This window comes from Rattus norvegicus, chromosome 8 (genome assembly GCF_021556685.1).
Source record: "Rattus norvegicus strain SHRSP/BbbUtx chromosome 8, alternate assembly SHRSP_T2T, whole genome shotgun sequence".
Classification (NCBI taxonomy): Eukaryota; Metazoa; Chordata; class Mammalia; order Rodentia; family Muridae; genus Rattus; species Rattus norvegicus.
Genome location: NC_141541.1, coordinates 104,381,897 through 104,397,890, shown reverse-complemented (window position 1 = coordinate 104,397,890; position 15,994 = coordinate 104,381,897). Strand labels below are relative to the sequence as shown.

The 15,994-nt window shown below is 40.1% G+C and overlaps 1 protein-coding gene across 15 annotated transcripts in view; it reads right to left on the bottom strand.

The window, feature by feature from the left end:
- Positions 1-15,994, bottom strand: part of Xrn1 (5'-3' exoribonuclease 1) — a 108,694-nt gene that overhangs the window by 31,979 nt on the left and 60,721 nt on the right. For 10 of the 15 annotated variants that reach the window (XR_015626490.1, XR_015626489.1, NM_001305240.1 and 7 more), the window contains 5 exon segments: positions 15,037-15,093; positions 14,678-14,810; positions 11,351-11,420; positions 9,247-9,454; positions 6,956-7,051 (listed from right to left, as the gene is read on the bottom strand). Coding sequence is in view for 13 of the 15 variants with exons in the window: in NM_001305240.1 (NP_001292169.1) it covers positions 6,956-7,051; positions 9,247-9,454; positions 11,351-11,420; positions 14,678-14,810; positions 15,037-15,093 (564 nt within the window). In the remaining 2 variants the exon portion in view is untranslated. 15 annotated transcript variants of the gene reach the window in all.

The following is a 15,994-nucleotide window of genomic DNA, read 5'->3' as shown; positions in this document are numbered from 1 at the left end:
TATATACTAGGTAGGCAGGCACTTTATCACTGAGTAAAATCCTTACTTTACTGTATGTGTTTGAGTGAGTATACCTATGTGATAGTTGCCATGGCATGTGATGGAGGCCAGAGGACAACTTGCAGTCATTTGTTCTTTCCTTCTATCCTACAGGCCTTCTTGGACACTGATGATAAAGCTTGGTAGCAGATGCATTTACCCACCAAGTTATCTTAAATAATCTTTAAGGTTATTACTATTACTCAGACACACATGGTCTCACTATGTAGCTCTGGCTGACCTAGAACTTGATACATAGCTAAGGCTGGCCTTGAATCCACAAGGCCAAGTACTGGGAGTAAAAAATGCACCACCATATACTGCAGTTATTTTTACTATTTATTTTATTATTATTATTTTTTTTTTTTGGTTCTTTTTTTCGGAGCTGGGGACCGAACCCAGGGCCTTGCGCTTCCTAGGTAAGCGCTCTACCACTGAGCTAAATCCCCAGCCCCTACTATTTATTTTTAATTATGTGTGTGCACCACAAGTCAGTCTATGGTTTTATTACTCCTCAGTGCTGTCCAGCTTGTTTTTGAGATGGGCTCTAACTGGGACTTGGCTTCCCCTGAAGGTTAGGCTGGCCGGCGAGTGAGCTCCAAGGATGTGTCTGTTTCAGCCTCTGTGTTACAGGCATGTGCCCTTCACGTGAGTGTCGGAGAACCAACTCAGGTTATCCAACAAGCACTTTACTGATGTTTTAGTCACGGTTCTGCTGCTGTGAGGAGACAACGTGACTGAGGCGATCTTTTAAAAGAGTATTTAGTTGTGTGTTAACTATACTTTCAGAGGGTTAGTCCAGTACCACCTTGGTGGAGAGCCTAGCACCATATATTGTGCTGGAGCAGTAGTTGAGAGCCACATCCTGATCCACAGGCAGAGAAAAAGAGAGAAACACTGGGCCAGGTGTGGACTTTTGAAAACCTGAAAGCTCATCCCGTGACACACTTCCTTCAACAAAGGCTACAGGTCCTAATCCTTCAAACCCTATCGGGTAGCTCCAGTCCCTGGTGACTAAGCATTTAAATATATCAGTCTATGGGGCCATTCTTATTCCAAGTATCACACTGAGCAATTTTCTCAGGCGAATGAATGAATTTATTTAGAGATAATGTTTCAGAGTAGCTGAGGCTGATCCCATTGCCTCTTCATCTGTTGAGATAACAGCCGTATACTACCATGAGTGGTAGACTCCTTTTTTTTTCTCTATCTTTATTAAATTGGGTATTTATTTAGATTTCAATTGTTATTCCCTTTCCCAGTTTCCAGGCCAACATCCCCATAACCCCTCCTCTTCCCCTTCTATATGGGTGTTCCCCATATAGATCTTCTTTAATTTCTTTCTTCAGAGGTTTGAAGTTCTTATCATACAGATCTTTTACTTGCTTGGTTAAAGTCACACCGAGGTATTTTATATTATTGGGATTATTATTAAGGGTGTCGTTTCCCTAATTGCTTTCTCGCTTTGCTTTCTCAGCCACTTTGCTGAAGGTGTTTATCAGGTTTAGTAGTTATCTGGTGGAACTTTTGGGATTACGTAAATATACTATCATGTCATCTGCAAATAGTGATATTTTGACTTCTTCCTTTCCAATCTGTATCCCTTTGATCTCCTTTTGTTGTCTGATTGCTCTGGCTAGGACTTTGAGAACTTCATTGAATAAGTAGGGAGAGAGTGGGCAGCCTTGTCTAGTCCCTGATTTTAGTGGGATTGCTTCAAGTTTCTCTCCATTTAGTTTAATATTAGCTACTGGTTTGCTGTATATGGCTTTTACTATGTTTAGGTATGGGCCTTGAATTCCTGTTCCTTCCAGGACTTTTATCATGAAGGGGTGTTGAATTTTGTCCAATGCTTTCTCAGCATCTAATGAAATGATCATGTGGTTTTTATCTTTCAGTTTGTTTATATAGTGGATTACGTTGATGGTTTTCCATATAATAAACCATCCCTGCATCTCTGGAATGAAGCCTACTTGTTCATGATGGATGATTGTTTTGATGTGCTCTTGGAATCGGTTTGCAAGAATTTTATTGAGTATTTTTGCGTTGATATTGATAAGGGAAATTGGTCTGAAGTTCTCTTTCTTTGTTGGGTCTTTGTGTGGCTTAGGTATAAGAGTAATTGTGGCTTCATAGAAGGAATTCAGTAGCGCTCTGTTTCAATTTCGTGGAATAGTTTGGATAGTATTGGTATGAGGTCTTCTATGAAGGTCTGATAGAATTCTGCACCGAACCCGTCTGGACCTGGGCTCTTTTTGGTTGGGAGACCTTCAATGACTGCTTCTATTTCTTTAGGAGTTATGGGGTTGTTTAAATGGTTTATCTGTTCCTGATTTAACTTCGGTACCTTGTATCTGTCTAGGAAATTGCCCCTTTCCTCCAGATTTTCAAGTTTTGTTGAATATAGGCTTTTGTAGTAGGATCTGATGATTTTTTGAATTTCCTCTGATTCTGTTGTTATGTCTCCCTTTTCATTTCTGATTTTGTTAATTTGGACACACTCTCTGTGTCCTCTGGTTAGTCCGGCTAAGGGTTTATCTATCTTGTTGATTTTCTCAAAGAACCAGCTTTTGGTTCTGTTGATTCTTTGTATAGTCCTTTTTGTTTCTACTTGGTTGATTAAAGCTCTGAGTTTGATTATTTCCTGCCTTCTACTCCTCCTGGGTGTATTTGCTTCTTTTTGTTCTAGAGCTTTTAGGTGTGCTGTCAGGCTGCTGATATGTGTTCTCTCTTGTTTCTTTCTGCAGGCACTCAGAGCTGAGTTTTCCTCTTAGAACAGCTTTCATTGTGTCCCATAAGTTTGGGTATGTTGTACCTTCATTTTCATTAAATTCTAAGAAGTCTTTAATTTCTTTCTTTATTTCTTTCTTGACCAGGTTATCACTGAGTAGAGCATTGTTCAATTTCCATGTATATGTGGGCGTTCTTCCCTTATTGTTATTGAAGATCAGCTTTAGCCCGTGGTGGTCTGATAGGATGCATGAGATTATTTCTATCTTTCTGTATGTGTTGAGGCCTGTTTCATGACCAATAATATGGTCAATTTTGGAGAAATTGGAACCATGAGGTGGTGAGAAGAGGGTATATCCTTTTGTTTTACGATAGACTGTTCTATAAATATCTGTTAAGTCCATTTGGTTCATGATTTCTCAGTCTGTCTATGTCTCTGTTTAATTTCTGTTTCCATGATCTGTCCATTGATGAGAGTGGGGTGTTGAAATCTCCTACTATTATTGTGTGAGGTGCAATATGTGCTTTGAGCTTTAGTAAGGTTTCTGTTATGTATGTAGGTGCCCTTGTATTTGGAGCATAGATATTTAGGATTGAGAGTTCACCTTGGTGGATTTTTCCTTTGATGAATATGAAGTGTCCTTCCTTATCTTTTTTGATAACTTTTGGTTGAAAATCCATTTTATTTGATATTAGAATTTGGTATTAGAATGGCCATGCCAGACCATTTGCTTGGAAAGTTGTTTTCCAGCCCTTTACTCTGAGGTAGTGTCTGTCTTTGTCTCTTTGTCTCTGAGGTGTGTTTCCTGTAGGCACCAAAATGGTGGGTCCTCATTGCATATCCAGGTTGTTAATCTGTGTCTTTTTTTTTTGTTTTGTTTTTTTGTTTTTTTCCTTTTTCATTCTTTCGGAGCTGGGGACCGAACCCAGGGCCTTGCGTTTGCTAGGCAAGCGCTCTACCACTGAGCTAAATCCCCAACCCCTAATCTGTGTCTTTTTATTGGGGAGTTGAGTCCATTGATGTTGGGAGATATTAAGGAATAGTAACTGTTGCTTCCTGTTACATTCATGTTTGGATGTGAGAGTATGTTTGTGTGCATCTTCTTTTTGTTTTGTTGCAAAACGATTAGTTTCTTGCTTTTTCTAGGGTGTAGCTTGCCTCCTTGTGTTGGGCTTTATCATTTATTATCCTTTGTAGGGCTGGATTTGTAGAAAGATATTGTGTAAATTTGGTTTTGTCATGGAATATCTTGGTTTCTCCATCAATGTTAATTGAGAGTTTTGCTGGATACAGTAACCTGGGCTGGCATTTGTGTTCTCTTAGGGTCTGTATGACATCAGTCCAGGATCTTCTGGCCTTCATAGTTTCTGGCGAGAAGTCTGGTGTGATTCTGATAGGTTTCCCTTTATATGTTACTTGACCTTTTTCCCTTACTGCTTTTAATATTCTTTCTTTATTTTGTGCGTTTGGTGTTTTGACAATTATGTGACGGGAGGTGTTTCTTTTCTGGTCCAATCTATTTGGAGTTCTGTAGGCTTCTTGTATGTCTATGGGTATCTCTTTTTTTAGGTTAGGGAAGTTTTCTTCTATGATTTTGTTGAAGATATTTACTGGTCCTTTGAGCTGGGAGTCTTCACTCTCTTCTATACCTATTATCCTTAGGTTTGATCTTCTCATTGAGTCCTGGATTTCCTGTATGTTTTGGACCAGTAGCTTTTTCCGCTTTACATTATCTTTGACAGTTGAGTCAATGATTTCTATGGAATCTTCTGCTCCTGAGATTCTCTCTTCCATCTCTTGTATTCTGTTGGTGAAGCTTGTATCTACAGCTCCTTGTCTCTTCTTTTGGTTTTCTATATCCAGGGTTGTTTCCATGTGTTCTTTCTTGATTGCTTCTATTTCCATTTTTAATTCCTTCAACTGTTTGATTGTGTTTTCCTGGAATTCTTTCAGGGATTTTTGTGTCTCCTCTCTATGGGCTTCTACTTGTTTATTTATGTTTTCCTGGAATTCTTTCAGGCATTTTTGCGATTCCTCTCTGTAGGCTTCTACTTGTTCTCTAAGGGAGTTCTTCACGTCTTTCTTGAAGTCCTCCAGCATCATGATCAAAAATGATTTTGAAACTAGATCTTGCTTTTCTGGTGTGTTTGGATATTCCATGTTTGTTTTGATGGGAGAATTGGGCTCCGATGGTGCCATGTAGTCTTGGTTTCTGTTGCTTGGGTTCCTGCGCTTGCCTCTCGCCATCAGATTATCTCTAGTGTTACTTTGTTCTGCTATTTCTGACAGTGGCTAGACTGTCCTATAAGCCTGTGTGTCAGGAGTGCTGTAGACCTGTTTTCCTCTCTTTCAGTCAGTTATGGGGACAGAGTGTTCTGCTTTCGGGCGTGTAATTTTTCCTCTCTACAGGTCTTCAGCTGTTCCTGTGGGATTCTTTCAGGGATTTTTGTGATTCCTCTCTATAGGCTTCTGCTTGTTTATTTGTGTTTTCCTGCATTTCTCTAACGGAGTTCTTTATGTCTTTCTTGAAGTCCTCTGTCATCATGATCAAATGTGATTTTAAATCTAGATCTTGCTTTTCTGGTGTGTTTGGATATTCAGCGTTTACTTTCATGGGAGAATTGGGCTCTGATGATGCCATGTAGTCTTGGTTTCTGTTGCTTGGGTTCCTGCGCTTGCCTCTTGCTATCATGTCGTCTCTGATGTTACCTTGTTCTGCTATTTCTGACAGTAGTTAGACCGTCCTATAGGCCTGTGTGTGAGGAGTGCTGTAGACCTGTTTTATTGTTTTCTTTCAGCCAGTTATGGGAACAGTGTTCTGCTTTTAGGCGTGTAGTCGTTTCTGTCTACTGGTCTTCAGCTGTTCCTGTAGGCATGTGTCCTGAGTCCACCAGGCAGGTCACTTGGGGCAGAAAAGTTGGTCTTACCTCTGGTCTTGGGCCTGAAGTCGCTCCTTGGAGCTGGGTTTCAGTTCTCCATGAGGGCAGCAACCAGAAGGGCCTGCCCTGCCTTCTCTCAGGTCCCTGGGCACAGGGGACCCAGATGGTGCTAGGCTTTTTCCTCTAGTGTCAGAAATGTGGGCAGCGAGTAGTCTTGTCTGGCTTTCCAGGAGTGTCTGCCCCTTTGAAGGTCTAGCTCTTCCTCCCATGGGATTTGGATGTAGGGAGCTGTTTGACCGGGTCCCTTGAGATCTGGTCACAGTCTGGACCACAGCGTTCCTACAGCTTGAGTGCCCCTATCTTCCTGTTCCCAGAGGCCCCATACAGTTTTCTCTTGGGCCAGGGATGTGGGCAAAGGTGGGCAGTACTGGCGGTCTCTCCTGCCCTGCAGTCTCAGTAGTGCCCACCTCTGGGCGATGAGCTCTCTTTCCCACGGGGTTTGGGAGCAGGGAGCTGTGGGCCAGGATCTAGATTTCATTCTTTTGTGTGTATGTATATACAGGTGTGTGTGTGTGTGTGTGTGTGTGTGTGTGTGTGTGTGTGTGTATGCTTGTGTTTCTCTGTGCTCTAGGTGTTTTGCCTACTGCTTTATGTTTTGGACAGGGTCTTCTGTTGAGCCTGCGCTCACTGATGCTCCCAGCTAGGTTGGCTGACCCAAGGCCCTGCAGGGATGCTCCTCTATCTGGCCCTACAGCACTGGGATCACATGCAGGTTGGTATTGGTTTGTGCACTGTGCCTGGCTTCTTTCTGTGGCTGCTGAGATTGTACTTGGTCCTCGTGCTTTCACCATGGCACTTTGCCAACCAAGCCAATTTCCCAGTGCCTCTTCTGTCTTGTTTTGAAGGGCCAGGGTTAAACTCAGATAGGATAAGGAGCTTAGTATCACTGCCTACAGCCCCTAGACCTCTTTTTAATCTCTGACAATGATTGTTCATATTTAAGAAAACCCTCTACCAGCATAACATTGTATATTCAAGTGGGGAAAAATACATTAATGATGCCACTAAGGCCTTTGTTGAATTAAAAATGTAATTACTACAATTTTGTGAACAAGTAAAAACTATGCCAAAACCGATCTCGAAAAGATGTTATATTCCCACTTAGTGGTCCAACTTTATGTATGCTTAAAAGGAATTATGAAAATTAGTGATTGAAACTCTCAAGAAATTTGGAGAGGAATATAACCTTGCAAATGAAAAGAAAAACCCTTTTCTTTAAACTAACTTTCTATCAAAGAATGCTAACCTTCTCTTGTACCGTTGGCTGCAAGTGTTGAATTTTTCCAGATCCCTGTAGAGATTGCCAAATGTTGCAAAATTCATCATCACCTTTTGTAGGTACCTAGTAAATAAACAAAAATGAATATGGAATATAATATTAGAAATAAAACTGCTTACTAAATAATGATAAACAGAAATGCAACTGTCACTATTTCAACCCCTCAGTTGCCCTGCTCTGGAGCTGAGTGTACTAATTCCAGAAGCATAGCACTGGACTCTAACCAGTCTTCGTATACAGGGTTCTAAATGGTTTTATTGAAAAGTATTTAAATCTAAGGAAATTACACTATGAAGATGATACTTATAGGTGGCAGTAGAAAGGCCATGAGTTTGAGGTCCCCCTCAGATGTGTAACAAGTCTGAAGCCAACCTGGGCTCATGTGAGACCCGGCTCAACCTCCCTTTCAAATAATGATAAAAAATATTGCCAACAACAGATTTATGCTTTTCTAATGTGGTAACCTATTAATACATTGAAACTTAGAACTGAAGACTTTATTTAAATGTCTTCACCTCTGCTGACCTGGGGGCACATCCCAGTATTTGGGAGGTGGCAGCAAGAACATGATCATGCTCCAGGCAGGCTGAGCTACCAAGTGAGAACTTGTCTAAAAACAAACAAAAAACATCCAACTTATACCAGAATAATCTAATAAATTTAAAAACTAGCTCTTGTGGATAAATAGTTTCATGCAGATTAAGACTAGAAAAAACAACAGGCACCAGAACTTGACACTGGGCTGGTAGGCAGTGCTTGCCTTAGGACACAGTACTTAGCAGACAGAAGCAGATATAGGTAGAGCGCTGTAAATTTAGCCTGGTCTAGACTACATAATGGGTGCTAGGCTGTCTCGTGAGACCCTGTTCAAAACAAATAAACCCACAGATGATGAAAAACTTAATTGTGGTTATTTGTGCAATTGGAGTGAATTTTGTTTGTGTTTGTTAACAATTACCATTTTACAATGATAAATGATCCATGAAAAAGAATATGACTAAGCCTAAGACTTGGAACAAAGGAATTACAACTGTCTCCCAGACAATAACCCTGTGCTCAGAAAGATGAAGAACATAATCTTGAAATGCATGGCAGGAATTTGAAACTTGCTTCATGCTATGTTGTGCAGGAGGGCCTCAGTCTCATGTAGTAGAGGATGATCTCAAACTCCACATCCGTCTGCCTCCAATTCCCAAGAACTAGGATTATAGCTGTATGCCACAACATCTTATCTTGAAACTCTCTTTTGATACGTATGATACAATCCTGATTATGATTAAAATTTATTGTCATTCATAAGAGAACTATCATTTAGATTATATAAGAAATTTAAGTGTTATGAAAGTTTTGTGTCAATATGACACAAGATGGAGTCATTAGGGAAGCAGGACTATCAACTGAGAAAATGCCTGGAGGCAAGTCTCTAGTGCATTTTCCTTACTGATGATGGATGTTGGAGGGCCCAGCTCACTGTGGGCAGCATCACCCTTGGGCTGGTAGACTAGGGTGCTAAAGGAAAGCAAACTAAGTGATCCCGTAAGCAGCAGTCCTCTATGGCCTCTGCATCAGCTCCTACCTCCAGGTTCCAGTTCTATTTGAATTCCTGGCCTTACTTCCCTTCATGGTGGACTGAGATGTGGAACTGTAAGGTGAAATAAACCCTTTTCTCCCCAAGTTAATTTTGGTCACAGCGCTTTATCACAGCAATAGAAACCCTACCTAAAATTAGTACTGATTAGAAAATAGATATATTAAGAAAAAAATAAGAATATTCTTGAGCTTGTTATTTAAACAAATATATTTTTTTTTTGGTATAACTGTGACTTCATAACCAATAGTACCTTATGTCTGTCTTTCTGATATAGGACATCAATGTGTAGCTGACCACATCACACACGTGGTCCAGGACAGCATCCTACTTCATCTTTTCAAGTGCTGGGATTCAAGGTACGTGTATCTAGGTGGGTGGTGGTGGTACACAACCTTAAATCCCGGCACACAGGAGGGAGAGGCAGGTGGAGCTCGTCGAGTTCCAGGACAGCCTGGTCTACACAGTAAGTTACAGGACAGTCAGGGCTACAGAGAGAAACACTGTCTGGGAAAATAAAAACTAAGCCCAAACAAAAGGTATGTGTGCCTTTACATCAGGAAGGTATGTGTGCCTTTACATCTGTACCATTTTTATTTTATTTTTAAATCAAAAAAGAAAACCCAGTCAAATTAAGTTTCCACTTTGGAGTTCTCTCTGAGGAACTTACTTGAGTAGGAAGAAAGAGTGACTGAGGAGAGTGGTTGAGGCCTCCCATGTGCCCAGAGGAAACTGATGAGTTTACGCTACAGTGACTCACAGCTGGCTGTGGTTTCACAATGGCTGTCAACTTCTGGTTTCCAGTTTCACAGCGACTCCCATGAGAAAGGTTCACTAAGGCACTTGTTGGCAGTCGGTATCCCCGACCAGGTGAGCACCTACAATTAAGAAGTTATTTCAGTGGTTGTCTGCTTGTGCATGCTCATAATGTTGGCAGTTGGGGGGCAGGAGTTCTAGGCCACATTGTGCTACCGAGGACAACCATGCCTCAAAAAATGCGGGAAAAACGAAACAAAACAAAAGAAAAAATATTGGAAATTAATTCAGGATTATATCCCTGAACTTAAGAAAAGGGGGTAAAGACTTTTTCAACTCTAATACTTTTTCCTCTTTCAAAAATACTATCTTCTTGTATTGAGAATACTGAAAAAGTACAGTTCTTTTATGAGTTCCAGTTTACTACAAAACATGTATTTTCATGAGAACTTTATTATAAAAGTTCATGCATGCAAGTAATCTTTCACACAGCTCTCTATCAGATGCCCTTAACTAGAAGTAGGAGAAAAAGATGTCAAGAAGTCAGACAAACAGACAAAAAACAAAACAACAAAAAAACAAAAAACAAAAAATCAACCCAGGCCTGGTAATGCTTGCCTGTAATCACAGTATTGGAGTGGCTAAGGTAGGAATATCAGATATTCAGTCAGCCTTGGCTACGTTTCAATTCTGAAACCGGTCTGTCTAGATGAAACTCTTTGTCAAAGAAATTAAAACAGTGAAAAAGAAAACAAAATCCAGAGCATACAACATGCTGGCGAATTTTGAGTGTCGTGGCACATCCCTGAGCTTGTCTGCCTGTCATCCCTGAACTCAGAATGTAGAGGAAGGAAGACCTTGGGCTTGAGGCCAGCTTTGATCAAGACCTTGTGTCAAAACGAACACACAGAAAAGAACAAATATATACGGCAGTGTGCAAAGGTGAGTTATTATAACTAACAGTTGAATAAAAGGTCAGAATTCTGTTTCTGCATTTAAGAGTACAAACTAGAAGGTCTTGGAGGAATAAGCATATTCAAGTTTCAAACTAATATACTTCTTATATTATCACTGAGCACACATGGGCAGGAGGTCAGAGGACACTTTATGCAGTCAGTTATTTCCTCCCTTCGACCTTTACTGTGTCTGGATGCCACGCCTGGGCAGCCATCACCTACACCTGCTATGTCATCTAGCTGGCTCAATAATGGCGTGCTGTAGGAACCACTCAGTATAGACTAAGATTTTATGTCAGGAAGCTAAATTTAATTTATAATTATAAGCTAAATTTTAAAATTATAATTACCTATTAACCAAAACACAGAAGCAAAGGAAACTAAGTTCCTGTCAGCTTTGTTGTTGTTAGAAAGAAAAGCTAGAAAATGATTCTATTTCTTCCTCCTAATATTCTGATAATCTTCATATTACAAAGTATGTGAAAGAGTTCATCCTTGCTAGCATTTCCTGTAACTTTAAACTTTGTGCTCGAGCTCCCTCAAGATGACAGCATACTTCATATGTTAGAATGAGAGCAACTCTACTGTCTTAAGTCTGGTAACTCCCAGTTGTCGCTATATCCTTCAGAGTCAAGTTTCCTGTCTCCATGACTACACTGTCATTCAATCTTCAAGCTACTATGATCTTATTAAGCACCTATAACTCCACTACATTATGTGTCTTTGAAGTCAGCCATTAGTCTTGAAGTCATTTGACCAGAAAATGTCCTTTGTCCCAAGTTCTATCCTGTGTTCCTGGTTATTTCCTGCTCTATTCTTTCCTCTCTGTCCAGTTAACCGCTGTTCATGGACTTGTCACATTTAATTAAATAGTTACCATTAGAATCACTGCTGAATCTCCTTGGCTAAAGTGAAAAATCAGGAGAGTAGATAGGCACTCACTGTTCTAACCCTATAGCAACTGCCATGTCAAACTGGGCACACACATCTACAAGTAACAAAAAATCAGAGAGAGGCTGCATGGATATTCATGAAGGACAATTATTATTTGGAAATACAAACCTTATTGTTAAGCCTCCAGGAAATTCCTCATCAAATAATACTTCAAATAGCACATCAGCTTCTCTATTAGCTGTTAAAGATGAAGAAAGGAGTCAGGCTGAAAACCATACAACGTGAAACCAGCAGTAAGTTTTTAAGAATTCTCAGAAGCATTTGCTTTATTTTAAAAGTTTACAAAAATCATTTAAATATGAAGAAAGACATATTAGCACACCAACCATCATCTAAGGCAAGAAACAACACAAAAGCCTTACAAGACCACCATGTCCTTATTCCTAAAAGCAACCATAACCTTTCCTTTGGCAATCTGGTTTCCTATTTACGCCTTTACATTTTCATCAGCTATGGACATATCTGAAATAATGTATATAGTTGTTTACAAGTTCTAAAGCATTATCTATCTCTGTCTACCTACCCTCGGGGAAATACTCTTGTAACACACTTGTGCTTGTTTCAAAGTGATGACTCAGTCTTGTTTCCTGACGACATCTCAGTATTTCCCCTATTCTAGCCATGAGTATGCCATCATTTATCTCTTTCCTCTGCCATGAACACTTAGTTTATAATTTTAACAATTGTAAAAATGCTATTATGAATATTATGTAGGCTAATCCTTCCCTAGAAGTGAAGTTAGTAGGTGTTAAGGAAGGAATGCATTAATTTTTTTTTTTTTTTTTTTTGAAACCGGGTTTCTTTGTGTAGCCTTGGCTGTCCTGGAACTTGCTGTGTAGATCAGCCTGGCCTTGAACTCACAGAGCTCTGCCTGCCTGTGCCTCCAGAGTGTTGGATTAAATGTATGTGCCACCAATTCCCAGGCTCATTTAAAAAAATTTAATATAACAGTGGCATGATAGGTTATACATATTTAAACTATATAATTTATAGTGAATCTTACCATATGCAAGAAGCCGTAATAAATAAGATAGATATTCCCAAATCTCCTGAGTCATTTTGCAATGTATACCCTTAGTAACCAAGGAAACTATTAAAATATTGTCATTATAGATTACTGTATATTTCTAAAATTTAAACTAAGTAAGACTGTACAGCTCATACTTTTTTTTGTCTGGCTTCTATCAGCACAACTATTTTGAGAGTCATCCATTTTGAATGTATCATTTTTTTCTTTTTATATTGGTGAGAAGCATTTCATTGCATATTATTCAACAATTTATCTATTAATTTACTGGCAAACATTTGGATTTTTCTAATATTTGGTTATCACATAAGGCTTGGTGTAAATTCACATCCTATTTTGTCCTGGGTTGGTATCTAGGAATGGAATGACTTTCCTATGCTGGTGTATGTTCCCATTTTAAGGATTTATTAGGGGCTGGTGAAATGACAATCTTCAGGACAAAATGGTAGAGAGAACGATTCCTACAAATAGTCCTCTGGCCTCCACATGCACACTGTGGCACCCAAGCACACACACCATCCCATGTACACTCATGGCCTGACACACAGAGAATAAAGAAAGACTGAAAAGAAAAAGCCATTATTAAAAAGCATGTAATCCTAGCACTTGGGAGGTTGAGGCAGGAGGATTTTGAGTTTGAGGTCAGTCTGTGCTACATATTAAGTTCCAGGAAAGTCTTGGCTACATAGCAAGGGCATGGCACAAATAAACTTAACAAATGAAGCCAGACACGTTAGCGCACAAACTAATCTCAATACTGAGGGTTGCAAATGGAGAAAGATTATGAATCTTAGGTTAGTTTGGGCTACGAAGAAACTGTGTCAAAAAATAAAAATACCCCTCTTCAATGAAAAAAATTGTTTTTGAAAAAGGACCTATCAAACTACTTTCCCAAGTGGCTGTATCATTTTCCAATTCTTGCTGACAATGTAGGAGAGTTCTATTCACTCCATGGCACTGTTGGTACCTGAACACTTCCTTATTTTCATCTATCCTTTCTTTCTCTTCTGAGGTAAACCTGATAAAGCTCAGGCTATCTCTGACTCAGTATTTGAGCCAGGGATGACCCTGAACTTCTGCTCCTGTGTTGCCTGTGGCGCTAGACACTGAACCAGAGCTTCACTGCATACTGGCAAGAAATCAACCCACTAAGCTGTGCCCACAACCTTCCCATGCATTTCAGTTAGTCTAGCTGGTGTTTGGCAGTGTGTTTTCCCCTGCATATGTCTCCTATGGTGAAATATGTTTGACTCTTGTGCTTATTTAAAAAGAATAGTTGAGTGATGACAAGCCTGATGACCCTAGGGTACCCTTGGAACCCCAGATGATAGAAGGCAAGCACTGACTCCCACAAGTTGCCTTTTGACCTCCATATGCACCCATATATAACATATACATAGGAGCAAGCCAGTGAGCTTCTGCATGGCTTCTGCCCCCAGGTTCCTGCGTGCTCTGAGCTCCTGTCTTGGCTCCCTGTAGTGGAGTATATCTGGGACATTCGAGCCAAGCAAACAAACAAACCCCTTCCTCTCTGCGTTGCTGTTTGCCATGGTGTCTCATCACAGGACATGCGGGTGTCCATGAATTCATAGATGAACTTGAGCCCTCAGGCTTATGTAGCATATCTACTCCTGATCTCCCTAGCTCCAGTTTTAAACATTTTCAGATAAAGTCTCATATGTAGCCTGTACTGGCCTAGAATTCTCTATGTATCCAAGGTTAGCCTTGAACTTGTGGTAATCCTCCTGCTTTAACTTCGAAAGTGTTGGGAGTACAAGTGTAGACAGCTAGGACTAGCTATAATCTAGTTGTACTCATAAAAGTCGAATAATAATTATCTAAAATCTTTTCACTATAAATAACATTGTGTTTATTCTGAGAGATTTCTAGATTACAAAGCTTATTCAAACCTATAGATTACAATGCAAATTAAGGTAAAACTATAAGATTAGACAAAAGTTTAAAATTCTTCCTTGTGTTCTTTTTTTTTTTTTCAGAGCTGGGGACCAAACCCAGGGCCTTGCGCTTCCTAGGTAAGCGCTCTACCACTGAGCTAAATCCCCAGCCCTTAGACAAAAGTTTAAAATGTTATGAGATTTTTCTTTGTTTCATAAAGTATAAGTACACCCTCTAAGACCCTGCCTAGTTTTAGTGCGATATATATAAACTATCAAGTTGTTAACAGTTCTTTGCAACCTCTCCTCCTTTCAACTACTTTCCTGAGATGATTATGTGAGAGAGGAAAATTTTCTCAGGAAAGTACAACCAAAAAAGTAAAAAACAGCTAAAACATAAAAGGATTCAGCCTTTTCTCTGATTGTTTTCTGTTCAGATACACACAGCACACAAACCTATGTTCTCCTTCACAATATGAGCACAGCTGAAGACATCCAGCACTGAAGTCTTACCCCCTTTAATTCCAATGATGGTGCCGCGAAGGCCGACTGGCACCGAGAAGTTCTCTCTCACGTTTACAACGCGATCAAAGAGGCGGAACTCAGCATCCCGATCAGGAATGGCTCCGTGTTGCTGCTCTAGAGGCTGAACAGAAGAGAGCTGTGTGTTCTCAGGAACATTTGAAACCTTTCACATTTTGATGTCTGGGAGTTCTGTTTGTTTTATACATAGCCCGAGAGACTGCAGACTTACTCACAGCCTCAGTTATCCTACACTTGCTGCCTCTGACTCGTCCCCTGAGTGTTGGGATTACAGGCCTGCTGTCATGCAAAGTACACGCAGCTCTTGGAGCTCTTTCACACACACTTACTCTGAACAGCAAGTGAGGCTTCACTGTCACTCGGACTTTCTTGTTGTTCTTTCTTTGCTGAGGAAGAGAAAATTCAGACAGAAAATTACAAAGCCATCACCATTTCCAACATCTTAAGAATACCTACAGTTTTACCCCTGCAGGAGTGAAATATATGTTCATAAGATGAACGCTGCCTAATTTCTTAAGTCTGGTTATTTTAGGTATTATTATTATTGCCATTATCATTACATGTGGAGTTTATGTATGGAGATCAAACTCAGATCACTGGGTGGCAATTCTTTTTATCTGCTAAGCCATTTTGCTGTTCTTAACTTTTTTTTTTTGAAATAGGATCTCATTGTGTAGGTCTGGTTGTCCTGGAACCTGTTAAGTAAATCTGGCTGGCCTTAAACTCACAGATATCCACCTATCTCTGCCTCTCAAATGTTGGGATTACAGGCCCATCCCACGACCCTAAATTCTTATTCATAAGTTTTAAAAGCAAAAAACTTTAGTTATATTTATTTTTAATTTATTATTATTATTTTACTGTGTGCGCATGTGCATGTGTGTCATAGTGTAGACATGGAGATATGAGGTCAGCCTGAAGAGTTACTACTCTTTTTTCATCACGTGGGTCCTGGGGTTTGGAACTCAGGTCACTGGGCTTGATGGCCAATGCTTCTAGCCACTGAGCCATCTCACTGGCCCAGTAAATTGTTCTCAAGTATAAGACAGAAAATGTCAAAGTCAGAAGTATATTGAAGATTAGTTATTTACACTACTCACATGCAGTAGTGAGAAGGGAGAAAATCAAATTAATTTAGCTGCCTGAGTCGTGAGAGGAACTAGGCAGGTCCCTCTGCCGAGTGCTGGAGGTCAGGTTAGGGCCCTTGGAGGCACTGGGAAGGACTGTACTCGGAGCTGCAGCTCTAGCCCCGCTGTAAGTTCATCCCATGTGTAACTGCCCAAGCAA